Source organism: Bombina bombina, chromosome 6 (assembly GCF_027579735.1).
Source record: "Bombina bombina isolate aBomBom1 chromosome 6, aBomBom1.pri, whole genome shotgun sequence".
Classification (NCBI taxonomy): domain Eukaryota; kingdom Metazoa; phylum Chordata; class Amphibia; order Anura; family Bombinatoridae; genus Bombina; species Bombina bombina.
Window position 1 is genome coordinate 882,769,842 of NC_069504.1, and position 15,803 is coordinate 882,785,644.

General features: G+C 35.3%; 1 protein-coding gene across 1 annotated transcript in view; it reads left to right on the top strand.

Moving 5' to 3' along the window:
- EPHB4 (EPH receptor B4) overlaps window positions 1-14,836 on the top strand; it is a 69,159-nt gene extending 54,323 nt beyond the window's left edge. The window contains exons 10-16 of the mRNA XM_053718382.1: window positions 6,041-6,154; window positions 6,272-6,519; window positions 7,048-7,263; window positions 9,381-9,530; window positions 10,276-10,469; window positions 13,952-14,107; window positions 14,331-14,836. Of these exons, the coding sequence (XP_053574357.1) occupies window positions 6,041-6,154; window positions 6,272-6,519; window positions 7,048-7,263; window positions 9,381-9,530; window positions 10,276-10,469; window positions 13,952-14,107; window positions 14,331-14,445 (1,193 nt within the window). The 3' untranslated portion in view covers window positions 14,446-14,836. The remainder of the gene's footprint in view (window positions 1-6,040; window positions 6,155-6,271; window positions 6,520-7,047; window positions 7,264-9,380; window positions 9,531-10,275; window positions 10,470-13,951; window positions 14,108-14,330) is intronic.
- Window positions 14,837-15,803: the final 967 nt, after the last annotated feature.

Consider the following 15,803-nt stretch of genomic DNA (forward strand, 5'->3'; position numbering starts at 1 on the left):
CCTGACTTGTTCCCTCCCTTCATCCGTGTCCTAAAGCTTTGGTATTGGTTCCCACAAGTAAGGATGAAGCCGTGGACCGGATACACCAATGTAGGAGAAAACAGAATTTATGTTTAACTGATAAATTTCTTTCTCCTACGGTGTATCCGGTCCAAGGCCCGCCCTGGCATTTTGGTCAGGTTTAAATTTATTTTTTGTAAACTACAGTCACCACTGCTCCCTATGGTTCTCCTTTTTCTCCTAACCGTCGGTCGAATGACTGGGGGGGCGGAGCCTGAGGGGAGCTATATGGACAGCTCTGCTGTGTGCTCTCTTTGCCACTTCCTGTAGGGATTGAGAATATCCCACAAGTAAGGATGAAGCCGTGGACCGGATACACTGTAGGAGAAAGAAATTTATCAGGTAAACATAAATTCTGTTTTTACAATACCTGTCCAACGTTCCTTATTCAGTTGGAGTTATTAAATCATTTTAAATTTACTCTGAATTTATGGGGGGAAAGATTTATAGTTTTACTATCTTTGCTGTTCAACTTCTGGAATTCGTATATCACTTTACATAAATTTACAGATAGCTATTTCAAGCTAAGAGGGCTATGAACTCCAGATAACAACATTCTTGCGCATGGTGGGCAGTGATCAGTTTACATTCAGCACTGTCTATAATTGTGTATTAATAATAATAATAGTGCACTTAAATTGTGTGCAGGTTTTTATTTGGATTTCTGTACTACTTTTAGAGTTAATCTTCAGTTGTTATCATTCTTGGTTATTTAATTTGGGAGGGTGAATTTGAAGTCACTGATAGCTTTAATCCTGTCCTTTGCAGGAGTAGGAAGATATAAATTAGTTATTTTAAACTGTATATAATTCAATAGCAGAAGAAAAAAATTGCAAACATGTTTTCCTGCTGTAATCAGCCATGAATATAGGTCATTATAAGTTTGTGTGTATCATGTGAATTATTTTAACTGAACCAAATGAATTAGGAAGATTTCCCGCTTATTAAAGGGGCAGTCAACACCAGAATTTTTGTTGTTTTAAAAGATAGATATTCCCTTATTTATCAATTCCCCAGTTTTACATAACCAACACCGTTATAATAATACACATTTTACCTCTGTGATTACCTTGTATCTAAGCCTTTGCAGACTGCCCCCTTATTTCAGTTCTTTTGACAGACCTGCATTTTAGCCAATCAGTGCTCACTCCTCAGTAAATTCACGTGCATGAGCTCAATGTTATTTATATGAAACGCATGAACTAACGCCCTCTAGTGGTGAAAAACTGTCAAAATGTATTTAGATTAGAGGCGGCCTTCAAGGTCTAAGAAATTAGCATATGAACCTCCTAGGTTTAGCTTTCAACTAAGAATACCAGGAGAACAAAGCAAAAGTCGTGCTAAAAGTAAATTGGAAAGTTGTTTAAAATTACAAGTCCTATTTGAATCATGAAAGTTATTTTGGACTTGACTGTCCCTTTAATTGTGTCAGTGTGTTTGTTGAGTTTATTTTTAAGATTTAACTTTATTTATTTATTTGGCCCCTTATTTTGCTAAAGATTATTGTTTTTTCAATTTCAGTAAGTTTCTAAAAAGTAAAGGGTACCACCATGTTGAAACCTAGGTTTCCCCCCTTATCTAATCATAGATCAATATAAAACCGTCAATAAATGATAGTTTGCAAATAAGGCTGTGTGGAAACCCTGTTAGACAATTGCTTTAACAATCATATTTTCCAAACTACCCTGTTTGCACACTCTTTTATTATTATATTGGTCTCTAATTGTCCTCAGAAAAAGAGACATATGGGGGATACCTAGGTTCCATCATGGCAGCACCCATTACTTCAAAGAAACCAAAGTACTTTATAAAAAAACTAAACATTCACACATCTTCAATATTAAAAACACATATATCATTTTAAAAATATATTTACATCCTGTTTTCAGGCTAATCTTTGCTTTGAATACATCATTAGGTATATCATTTATTTACTGTTTAATATCCCTTTAATAAAAAAAATATATTGTTCCATGCCAGGTATCCCATTCATATTTACATACACTATCCGTTTAAAGGGACATAAAACTACAACAAGAAAGTGCTCTTATTTTTATGCTTCTTGCATATAACTGTTTAGCCGCCAATCAGCAGCTAGCTCCCATTATGCATTGCTGCTTCTGAGCCTATCTAGGTATACTTTTCTACAGTTAAGCTGAAAAAAACTCTTAAAATGGCGTGCTCTATCTTAACCATTAATATAACACCTACTCTGAATTTCAAATAAGCAGTAGATTATTTTTTTTCTGGCAAAATTTTTTTCCCTCACATTTTCTGGCCCCCCTATACCATGTGACAGATATCAGCCAATCACAGACTAGTATACATATTCCCTGTGAGCTTGTGCACATGCTCAGTAGGATCTTGTTCCACAGAAAGTGTGAATAATTTGATAATGGAAGTAAATTGAAAAGTGTCTTAAAACTGCATACTCTATATGAATCATAAAATATTATTTTGACTTGAGTGTCCCTTTAAGATATATCAGTATATTTTCTATCCATTTTTAACTGTGTGTTTGTAGAATTATTGATTCCATAGGGAAAGAAATCACGAACATGGCAGCGGTTTGTGGCATTCGGTCTATTACTGAACCAGACCTATTAGAAAATTAAGTTCAACACGCAAATGTTTGTGTTTGTACGTATATTTGTGTGCTGCAAATTTTTTCAAATTAATTGGGGGCCAAAAAAAACAATTACTGCAAATGTGGCCTTTTTCGTGATTTATTAGTGAATCTAAGCACATATCTAGTTGCTTGTTTTCTAATACAAGAAGGTTGATAAAATGTTGCTCATTGGTTTTATTGTTGCACAAGACATTTTTGTATTTAGAAAATCTATTTCTAACATTAAAACAAGCTTATTTTTGAAGATTTCAAACATTGTCAATATACAACAGTACATAGATTGGTACAAAGAAAATACTTAATCATAAAGTCACAGTTTCAACCTTTAATTTATATGCTGCTAACTTGCAAAACAGTCCAAAATCAATTTGATAAAAGGTATATAAATATTGCACTGTTCCCAAATGACATTCACCCTCTGGGAGCACAGCTCAATGATAGCCAGGAAAAAAATCTTTTAATTTGTGTATAGTTAATTTACTTTGTACTCTAGGACTTACGTAAACCAACTGTTTATCTTTCCGATTTTAAGTTAATTGAGCTCTGCAAACAACCTACAAAAATGTTAGCCTGTCACAGATTATATTCTGGTATACATTGTAGATTATAAATATTCAGGTCATGAGCAAGTAACTGAGCCATTCAAATATTTCTGTTACATTTAAGTGTGTCTATTAAACCGTTTTAAAGCCATTTGCGTAAAAAATAGGTGTTTCTGTCCTGAATAAATGTACTTTTTTTTATAGTCATGGAATTGTCTCCCTATCATTAGAATATTTTTCATTTTGAACGGACATAAATTGTCTCTAGCATTTATACCTCATGTTACTATGTGCAAGCAATTCAATAAGAAAATGCTTTTATATGTTATTGTTCTAGCTCTGTCCCATTAAAAAGACATGAAAGTTAAAAATTAAATGTTCATGATTCAGAATTTCAGATAGTAGTAAATTTTAATTTTAAGACACTTTTCTATTTACTTCTGTTATCACGTTTACTTTGTTCTCTTGCTATTCTTTGTTGAAAAGCATACATAGATAGACTCAGCAGTAATGTACTACCGGGAGCTAACTGGTGATTGGTGGTATACACATAAGCTTCTTGTCATTGGCTCCTCAGATGTGTTCAGCTATGTTCCAGTAGTGTATTATAGATACAGGTCCGACTTTATGCTTTTATCCCCTTTGCAGGAGTTAAACAAACATGGATCAATCACAATCCTTTAAAAAAGCTTATCAAATTATTTATTTACAAAAATCCCCTTTAGTGGCAAATTTTGCATAAAAATCATTAGATAAGCTTTTTCTAAAGGATTGTAATCAACCCACTAGTTATATGCAATTACACATTGTAACATTTTATTTTTACACTCTTTGTCCCTAGAACGGCTCTTTAAACGTTCCTGTTCAAAAGACCTAGGGATTTATATAAAGGCTACACAGTAAGATACATACATGGGCATATTTTGGAATTTTACAGTGCAGAGTAAGAGATTAGAGGATAAGTAAAAGGAGATTGGTCTGAACAATACTAACAAAACAAGGAAAATAAATAAACTGGTTGCGGAATAGGGAGCCGAGAGGAACCTTATATAGTCTGTTTACAGTTGTACGAGGAGTTCAGGAGGTGATACAGGTTTCCCTGCTTGCTATTTTTATTATTTATTTTGCCAGAGGAAAACTTTTATATGTTGATATGTATCTGTAAATCATAGTAGATACTGTAAACATCTTATGTACATATAGAAAACAATATGGTGTCTGTGCTACCATAAACAAGCTAACTCCAAGCCTCAGCCACTTGAGTTGATTTCCGATCATCAGAGGCTAGTTGCACGGCATGTGGTTTTTTAGGGATCTCAAAGGATTAACATAAAAGCGAATATAAAGAGTAGAGTCACTAGTGTTGCAGATTACACTAAATTATATATATAGGAGTATGGAATCAGAACAGGATGTTTGTTCTCAGCAGCAGGAAAAACTAGAGAAACAGGCAGATAGGGCTTAAAGCAGATACATGTAGGGTAAATTATTCTGGGAGTAAAAATAAGCAAGTTACCTTTAAATTAAACAAGATCATTTTTGAGTGATCCCAGCTGAAGAAGGATTTAGTAATGTTGATACATCAGGTCTTTGCAGCAGTGCTCAGTATAAGACAGAAGCAATAGAAGCTAATCCAATTGTACCATACAATAGAACATGGTGTCACTTTACTATTTTTATATTCCTAACCAGGCCTACGGATATGCAGACAGTATAGGACAGCTGTATAACTATGTCAATAGAAAGTTTAGGGACATTTTAGGGTTTGTGTACTGTAAATGAGGTTTGTAAATTGCTACAAATATTATGTATTATGTCCATTAAAAAAAGCTTTGCTACACATATTATTTATTATGTATTTTGTCCATAAAAAAAGTTTTTCATTTTTTGATGAAGTTCACAATATGTTTAAAGGGACAGTTTACTCAAAAATGTTCTCCCCTTTAATTTGTTTCCAATGATCCACTTTACCTGCTGGAGTGTATTAAATTGTTTACAAGTAGCTCCTTTACCCTTATATAGGCATTTGAAATAGTTGATTTAGCATGTGGTATCCCCACCTATTCTGAAAGTTTGTGGCCGCAGGTCCCAGCTATAGATAAGCTTTGTAAACACAGCCAGCAGAATAAATTACACTCCCAGTGGGATATAGCAGAGATAAGGTAATAACATGTTGATTTTCCATTGTTTTCTCCAAGTACTGGTGATTGTTTTATAGCTATAAGATAAATAAGCATGTATATGTACACAATGTAATAACATCTTATTATACCTACAAGCTCAACCAATTTTATTAGGTTGTGTCTTCAAAACACAAAATCAGAGCTTTAATATACACAAATAAGCCTTAAAAAAAATAATTTCATACTTTTTATTCTCTGCAGTTGGTAAAAAAAGCAATTGTAAACACATTAAGGGAAACACTATTTTATAGTATACTGTCCCTTTAACGCTCGTGTGAAGTTGCTAGCATTCATATAGCTATGTCTGGCTTCACTTTAAAGTGCGTGGTTGACTCGTCAATATTTTTGGTGGTTCCTAAAATTGCTGTAAATTTGTCAATTCTTATGTTTACTAGTTAGGGGGTGTATGTCATTTTTGCGTATATATTCAATTTGTCTATTCACTGGTTGTGTTTCAAATAACCTGTGTGATCTGCTTAGTTGGTTTATCGTGTTACAAACGTCAAGCTTGGATTTTGCAATGTGAAACATTTTAAATGGAACCAATAAAGTTTTATGTTTTCAATTTTTAGCAATGTATCATAATATTGCATCTGCATATTTAACGCACTGGTTTATTTCTGCAGACACCAAACTCTACATTGATCCTTTCACCTATGAAGATCCAAATGAAGCTGTGAGAGAATTTGCTAAGGAAATTGATGTATCGTATGTGAAAATTGAGGAGGTTATTGGAGCAGGTGAGGAGGAGGATTGTACTCGGAAAGCTGCAATTGGGGGGATTTAAGAGGAATTGAGGGACTTCACGTAACCTGCACACAAAACATAATGTATATATATGTTATTCCTTCTACTAGGTGAATTTGGGGAGGTTTGTAGAGGACGACTTAAAGTTCCAGGGAAGAAAGAGAACTATGTGGCTATCAAGACATTAAAGGGGGGATACACAGAACGGCAGCGGCGGGAGTTTTTGAGTGAAGCCAGTATCATGGGGCAGTTTCATCACCCTAACATTATCCATCTGGAAGGGGTAATTACCAACAACTGCCCTGTTATGATCATTACTGAGTACATGGAGAATGGAGCCCTTGACTCGTTTCTCAGGGTGAGTTTACACATATTATCTACTAAACCTTTTTTTATTAAATGAAGAGGTAGTTTCATGGGATTGCTTACTAAAGGGACATGAAACCTAAAAAAATTTCTTTCATGATTTAGAAAGAGCATTCAGTTTTAAACAACTTTTTAATTGACTCCTATTATCTAATTTGCTTCATTCTCTTGATTTTCTTTGTTGAAAAGCATATCTAGATAGGCTCAGTAGCTGCTGATAGGTTGCTGCACATAGATGCCTCGTGTGATTGGCTCCCCCATGTGCATTGCTCTTTCTTCAACAAAGGATATCTAAACATTGAAGCAAATTAGATAATAGAAGTAAATTGGAAAGTTGTTTAAAATTGCATTCTCTATCTGAATCATGAAAGAAAAAATGTAGGTTTAGTGTCCCTTTAACAGAGGCAGTACAGTAAGGGAATTCAGTAATTAGGATAGACCTAAAGTTCTTCTGGTAATAAAAAAACAAAAGCAATATGTCACCAAATATTACATTACTGAACATGTGTCTATCCTGCAGCTAAATGACGGTCAGTTCACACCCATCCAGCTAGTGGGAATGCTGAGAGGTATCGCTTCTGGGATGCGTTATCTGGCAGAGATGAATTATGTTCACCGGGATCTGGCTGCAAGAAACATTCTGGTGAACAGTAATCTGGTGTGTAAAGTGTCAGACTTTGGCCTTTCGCGGTTCCTGCAGGAGGGATCCACTGACCCTACATACACATCTTGTCTGGTGAGTGGAATTAGTGGTATGTTATTAAAGGGACAGTCTAGTTAAAATTAAACTTTGATGATTCAGATAGGGCATGCAATTTTAACCAACTTTCCAATTTACTTCTATCATCAAATTTGCTTTGTTGTCTTGGTATTCTTTGTTGAAAGCTAAACCTAGACAGGCTCATATGCTACTTTTTAAGGTGTTGAAGGCCGCCTCTTATCTCAGTGCATTTTGACAGTTTAGACAATGCTAGTTCATGTGTTCCATATAGATAACATTTTGTTCACTCCCATAGAGTTATTTATGATTCAAAACTGATTGGTTAAAATGCAAGTCTGTCAAAAGAACTAAGATAAGGGGCGGTCTGCAGAGGCTTAGATACAAGGCAATCACAGAAGTAAATAGTGTATTAGTATAACAGTGCTGATTATGCAAAACTGGGGAATGGGTAATAAAGGGATTATCTATCTTTTTAAACAATAAAAAATTCAAGTAGACTGTCCCTTTAAGGAAGGGCGCATCCTTGGGTTAAAAAAAAATCTTATAGTATGTCTTCATGGAATACTGTATATACATTTAAAGGGGCATTACACACTAAATTGTTTATTTATACATAGTAAAAAAATCTTTGCTTATGGCTTACATTATCTGTTCTGTCTACTATTTATGCTCTTTAACTCTGAAATTGTGTTTTTATTTTCACTGCCCCTGGAAAAGCTGCACATTTATTGTTTAATATGTGCAGGAACTCATTGAAATATGTCCCTGTGGCCACAGAAAAGAGGGAATAAGATAAATGTCCTTGAGGCATTTAAAAAGGGTGTGCCACTGGATAGCAAAACAATCCAAATTATATATAGTCTTTATTACTGTATGTTATGCATATCTAAAAAAAACAATTTAGTGTTTTTATCTCCATGTGTTACTAGCCATATGAGTATATCTGTGTTTCAGAAAAAATATGACTCATCACTTGAGTTGATGAATCAGTGGTTATCATGTAACCAGTGACATGAAAGAGAGAGCATTTATATAAATGATGTTCTATTCTTTGCAATAACGTAGACTTATCAAATATGAAATAACTGATAATATCAGCATCATCAATTATTTTCTAAATAAATATCACAGTTGGGTAATATTTTCATTGCAAATGAAATGAATGATACATTTTGTAAGACACTAATCACACATTGCCACTGTAAAAAGACAAATATTTGGATGAAACCTTGTTAAAAAAAAAAATTAATGGCCATTTATCATCTGTGTTTAGATCACGCTATGGGAATATAGGATGATGTCAGTTTGGATAATTTTCATAAAAAGTAATAATATTGTCTAGTACTTGCATATGCAAATATGTACTTGCGATATTTGAATATTCTGAAGGGAACAGCACTAAATATTACAGCAGGAAATTGATATGTGTAATTTGGCATTAGATAGATCTCCGTTCAGTGCATTAGTTGATAAATATTATGTGTGTAGCAACAGAGCTTAAAGAACCATTAGACTTGACATTTCAACATCACATAAAAGGTTTCATTATTGCTAGTGAAATATTATTGCAATATACATTCATTTATTTATTTTTTTGCTTTTTAATGTAAAATACATTTGAAAATTGTGCTTGTACCACTTTCTTCCACAGAGGCTTGGGTGAATAATTTTAGGCAATTTATGTGAGCTTTTGTTTACCTCCACCAAAACTTCTCTGAACTCACTTACTATTAAAAGGTGGATTGTCAGTTTTTTTTATCAACAATTATGATAGGAAAATCATTCTTTGCAATAGATGTGGGAACATTAGAGAGGCCAAAAAGCACAATCTGTAACATAGGTTTTCAAACTGCTGCAAATGACCTAAACCAGCTTTCTGAGTTTCAACAGTTTCAACACCTAGGTTACAGACTTAGCTTTGTGGCCTCTCTCTAGTGAGCGTGGGACAATCACATTTAAGAGATGTTTACTATCACTTTAAGAAGTGGGTCTGGCTGAACACAAATTAAGTATTAAAACATGAGGGATTAAATAGAAAAGTGGATGGTAGAGGGAGTTGGAAAATATTAAGGGAAGGTTAAAGATATATAGCGTACGTTGCTAACTGTACAGTATTTTTATTTTCTCTACAGGGTGGAAAGATCCCAATACGCTGGACAGCCCCAGAAGCCATTGCCTTCCGCAAGTTTACTTCTGCCAGTGACGTCTGGGGTTATGGAATTGTAATGTGGGAGGTTATGTCATTTGGTGAACGACCGTATTGGGACATGTCTAATCAAGATGTAAGGGAAACCTTTGTATACTCTTTAAAACTAGTGATGAGCAGTTACCTTGGCAATCTCCAACCACTTTGAGTATTCTGTTATCAAAAGATTAAAGGGACATCAAACCCAATTTATTTTTTCATGATTCATATAGAGCATGTTATTTAAAAAGACAACTTGCCTAATTAACTTCTGTTATCGAATTTGTTTTGTTCTCTGTTGTTCTAAGTAGACTCAGGAGCTGCTAATTGGAGACTGCACCCAATGTGTTTAGCTAGCTCCCAGTAGTGCATTGCTGCTTTTTTTCAACAAAACATACCAAGAGAATGAAGCAAATTAGATAATAGAAGTTAATTGGAATGTTTAAAATTGTATTCTCTATGATTCAGCTAGAGCATGCAGTTTTAAGACACTTTCCAATGTACTTCTATTATCATATTTTGCACAGTCTTTTAATAGTCACACTTTCTGGTGAACAAGATCCTACTGAGCATGTGCATAAGCTCACATGGTATATTTATACTAGTCTGTGATTGGCTGATGTCTGTCACATGATACAGGGGGCCGGCAAATAGGAGAAAAAAATATGTCAGAAAAAAATCTACTGTTAAATCAGAGTAGGTGTTAAATCATTGTCTTTTTATTATGTACTTGCTAATGATGTAATTCTCCTGCATTGAGTGGTCCTTTAACCACATTTGTTGGTATTACTTCTTGCTGATTTGCACATGTGTTAAAAAGTGTTTATACATTTTTCCTCTAGGTGATTAATGCCATAGAGCAAGATTACCGTCTACCAGCACCTCCAGACTGCCCTTCTGCGTTGCACCAGTTAATGCTGGACTGTTGGCAGCGAGATCGTGCTGCTCGACCGCGTTTCACAGATATTGTCAGCTCCTTGGACAAACTTATTCGCAATCCAGCCAGCCTTAAGATAACGACACGAGAGCAACCAGGGTAAGGGAGCAGAGATACTCCGTAGCGCTGTGAAAATGGCTCAAATTAGTGCAGAAGAGTTCAACTAGACACATTATTAAAGGGACAGTACAGTCAAAAGTAAACTTAAATGGACTGGATAGAACATGATATTTGAAACAACTTTCCAATTTACTTCTGTCATCAGTTTTGCTTAGCTCTTAGTATTTTTTGTTAAAGAGTAATATTAGGTGAGCTCAGGAGCGTGCACGTGTCCTTAGATATCTGGCATCAGTGGTCATAACAATGTTTATAGCAATGTTATACATACAAAAACTTCTGCTATAGAATGCTAAAAACACTCTATGACAGCATAGTTTGCAACTATGTATACCAGTAAGCACTGCTGCCAAATGGCTAAGCACACATGCACGCTCCTGAGCTCATCTAGAATTACTCTTTAGCATAGAATACAAAGAGAACTAAGCAACATTGATAAAATAAATAAATTAGAACGTTTTTTTAAAATTGCATGTTTTATCTGACTCATGAACATTTAATTTTGACTTTATTGTCCCTTTAAGTGAAAGAGAGAGAGTAATAATCTCAGGGCTGAATTTGTCAGGCAAAAAATGCAGCTATCTTAGAGAAGAGAATGTTTGTTGGGCATTTAATGCAGGTGTGTAATCTACTGTATAATATCTTAAAGGAACATGAAACCCATATTTTTTCTTTCATGATTTAGATAGAGCATGCAATTTTAAACAACTTTTTAATTTACTTCTATTATCTAATGTGCTTAATTCTCTTGATATTCTTTGCTGAAAAGCATATCTAGATAGGCTTAGTAGCTGCTGATTGGTGGCTGCACATACATGCCTCGTGTGATTGGCTCACCCATGTGCTTTGCTATTTTTAAACATAGTATATCAAAAAAATTAAGCAAATTAGATAATATAAGTAAATTGGAATGTTGTTTAAAATTGTATTCTCTACCTGAATCATGAAAGAAAAGTTTTGGGTTTAGTATCCCTTTAAATTCTGTGTGCCACAAATTTGATTGAACATTAGAGGAGATTCATATTCTCCTCTTAAAGGGACCATAAACACTATGATATTGTATTCTAAAACATTTATGTGAAGCAAAAAAAACAACCCATTGCTTTACACTTTCATTACACTTCATTTTTTTCGTACCCCCTTTTCCTGTAATTTATGTCTGAAAATTGTGTTTTTGTTTTACTTCTGAGAATGGGATGTGCACATGTCAGGCTTCTCAAGCCTAACCCTGCTACATATCTGTCCCTAAATGACCTCAACAGGGTTGATCTAACTGAAAAGCAATGGAGATTATGCTTATAAAATAACAGTGGCTAGTTTTGTCACCTTCAGTAATAAGTCTTGATTTGCTCTTGCATATAAGGCAAGTTGTGGGTGGAGTTTGGCTATTGCATCAAACAAGGTGTTAAAGAATTCCAAAAAAACACACACACTCACATAGTATGTTAAAGGGACAGTTTACTCAAAAAATTTCTCCCCTTTAATTTGTTCCCAATTATTCACTTTACCTGCTGGAGTGTATTAAATTGTTTACAAGTAGCTCCTTTACCCTTATATCAGCATTTGAAATAGTTGATTTAGCGTGTGGTATCCCCACCTATTCTGAAAGTTTGTGGCCGCAGGTCCCAGCTATAGATAAGCTTTGTAAACACAGCCAGCAGAAGAAATTACACTCCCAGTGTGATAAAGCAGAGATAAGGTAATAAAATGTTGATTTCCCATTGTTCTCTCCAAGTACTGGTGATTGTTTTATGGACAGATATAAGATAAAGAAGCAGGTATATGTGCACAATGTGATACAGTAATGAGATCTTATTATATCTACAAGCTCAACCCATTTTATTAGGTTGTGGCTTCAAAACACAAAATCAGAGCTTTAAAATACACAAATAAACCTTAAAAAGCTTATTTTCATACATTTTTTGCACTGCAGTTGGTAAAAAAAGCAATTGTAAACACATTAAGGGAAAAACTATTTTACAGTATACTGTCCCTTTAATTTATTGCAGAAACTGCTGAAAAAGCTTGAAATTACAAGATAGTTACTGTCCCTTTAATCATTTGCGTATTAGACAGTAGGTCTGCTAGTGATAATGCTACTCGGCTCCAGGAGCAGGAATAGGGTTTAGAGGTTGAAATAAATTGTTTCCAAGGAGTTCCAGAGATACAAACCTAGCCTGAGAGGGGTTAAGTGGGGATCACTCAAAGAGGATAGAGTTAAAGAAAAAAAAATCTGGTAGGAGAGGGGTTAATAGCCTCAAAAAAGCAGTAGAGTTTGCAGCGTTGCTTCAGTTTCCTAAAGACTATCAGCAAACAAAACAGCAGAACCACACTTAGATGTCTGATAAAGGGGGCATTACCCCTGGAAATAAACCCCTAACATTTTCACTTTGCATTTATAATAAAATGGTAGTTATGGCTACTTAGCCGCAAGCCCTATGAATGCTGTTTTACTTCTTTGCTTGCTGATTAAGGAACTGGATCCAGGCCAAAGAGGGATTAAACAAGCTGGATTCCAGCAGTAGAGGGGGGGGGGATAAGTAAAGAATGAGGCTCTGGCAAGAGAAGGGTTATTCAGTGATTGTGACCTTAACACAAGAAGGCTTAAAGAGCATGGCCAAAGGAAAAATTGTGTGATGGGGAGATAGATAAATAGTGCTCTGGGTGGAGAGGGGTTAATCAGAGCATTGAAAGACAGCAGTTAAGAAATTAATCTCAGGAAAAAAAGAGCATTATGTATGGCAAAAAAAGGATTAAATTAGCAGGGATAGCACAGGTGACTGTGATATAAACAAACAGGAGAGGCTTAAGTGAGAAATGCTTAAACAGGAGAGGGCTTAAGTGATCAGGGCTCTAACAGGAGAGGGCTTAAGCTAGAAAAGCTTCAACAGGAGAGGGCTTAAGTGACCAGAGCTCTAACAGGGGTAGCTTAGGCGAGAAAGGCTCTAATGGGAGAGAGCTTAAGTGATCTAGGCTTTAAATGAATAGTTTGTTAGAGAACAATAGCTGACTGGCAGTAAAAGGGTTAAGTATGCAGGACTCTGTCAGAAGAGGAGTTAAGTGTGGAAAAGAGGGGTTAAGAATGCAGGGCTCTGGTAGAAAAGGGGTTAAGTGTTTAGGGCGCTGGCAAGAGAGGGGTTAAGGGGACAGTGGGTTCTGCAGCTGCATGTTTCATGTTACCGAAATGACAGGGTTGGAGTTCAGGGGTCATCATGCAATTGTGGGCAGAAGAGGGGGAGTTCTAGCCTTGACCTTGTGAGTGAAAGGAGGGAGCAAGGACCTAGAGGGAGAGAGATAAAAGAGGCTTTGTACTGGAAGAGTGAAACATATCTGCAGATCTCTCTCCCATTCCCTCCTCCCTTTCTCTTTCCTCCCCCTTTTTTTTTCTCTCTCTCTCTCTCTTGCTCCCCCACTCTCACTCCTCCCTGCGTCTCACTCTGCTTTCCTCTCTGTCTCTCCTGCAGACCCTCGCAGCCGCTCCTGGACCAGCGTACCCCTCATTATTCTTCCTTCTCTAACGTGAGTGAATGGCTTCACGCCATCAAAATGGGCAGATACGAGGATGGATTCAGAAACGCAGGGTTCACCACTTTCAGTCGAGTGCGGCAGATCACAGCAGAGTAAGTGATTTCAGCAGAAATGGAGAGAGAGGAGAGACCCAGTTATGTTTGGCATAAAGGGGGAAACAATAAAGAAAATTATATTTTTCTTACATCATTAAAATTTTCTTCCCTGACATATATCTAATGTATTGATGCAGATCATGTTTCTTTTTCTATCTATATACGAACCTGCCATTGGCTAAATATTCTTGAGCTTAATTTTACTTTTCTCTTTCAACAGAGACCTTCTCCGGATGGGCATTACCCTCGCCGGTCACCAAAAGAAAATTCTCTCCAGTCTTCAACAAATTGTACCTGTAGAGAAGCCCCCTTCCGGCCCTGCCCCCTGCTATTAACTGTGCCTTTTGTAGTGTTAGACTCAGGACCAAAAGCCCATTGTGAAAATGCAAAGGAGAAACTGCTAAGCTGGTTCCGTCGATACCTTGCTGATATTGCAACTCCATTGATACCTTACATGATGCTGGGACTTTTTATGTAATTTCATTTACAAAATAACAGTGCTAGGGTCTGGCTGTGTATATGTACATAAGTACAATTATTCAGGCCTCACTTTCTACACTCTGTGTGTTATTACACACTAAATATATATATATATATATATAGCACTGTGAGACTCCCCTTGTTATATACACCCTGTACAATATGTATATATGCATTGTGAAAATGTCATTTTGTTTTTCATTTTTATATTAAATTATTTGATAATAAAATAATTAAAAAAACAAATCACATATTTTTTTATTATTAACTTTATTGACAATTGTGCATTATCCATGCAAGTTACATGCAGCAGCAAATAAAAAATATAGATACCAAATAAGTATTGCTAAGTGTATTATAGTTTCTCCCACTCTCAGATGTTCCTGACAAATTCCATTCTTTAAAGCATTGAAAAACTCCAGACTAAACAAAAAACCCAGCAGGTGCTAAACATGGATAAAGACATAGCTCATCATAAAACAACATGAATCCAAGTTAGATGCTATGAGTATCAATAACATAGCTCTGTTCAGAGAGTTAAATATTACAGCTTACAATTCTGAGTCTGACCTAATCCAACCATTTGCTACTTGAGAATTATCTTGGTGAATGTTCATCATGACAGATGTGTATTCACTTGCAATTAATAGTAGCGATTATGTGATGATAAATATGTTATTGCACATAACTGCTCAATCTACCTCATCTTTCATTCATTTTACGCAAGTGTGTTTTATAGCGTTGCTTAAATCACTCATTTTAAAGGACATAATAAAAAATAACATGATTATTTAGTGTGCTAATTATACATTAACATATTTTTTGCATGAAAGCAAGTTTAAAGGGACATTCCAGCCAAAATGGGAAACCACATGGATGCTTTTCTGTTTTGAAAAGAAGCATTTTTGTAATATACATGTATATACAAAAAGGCTTCTAATAACAGCTATAGCTGTTTCAAAAGTGTATTTAACCCCTTAGTGACCAAACCATTTTTCAATTTTCTTACCGTCCGGGACCAGGGCTATTTTTACATTTCTGTGGTGTTTGTGTTTAGCTGTAATTTTCCTCTTACTCATTTACTGTACCCACACTTATTATATACCGTTTTTCTCGCCATTAAATGGACTTTCTAAAGATACCATTATTTTTATCATATCTTATAATTTACTATAAAAAATTATAAAATATGATGAAAAAATGGAAAAAAACA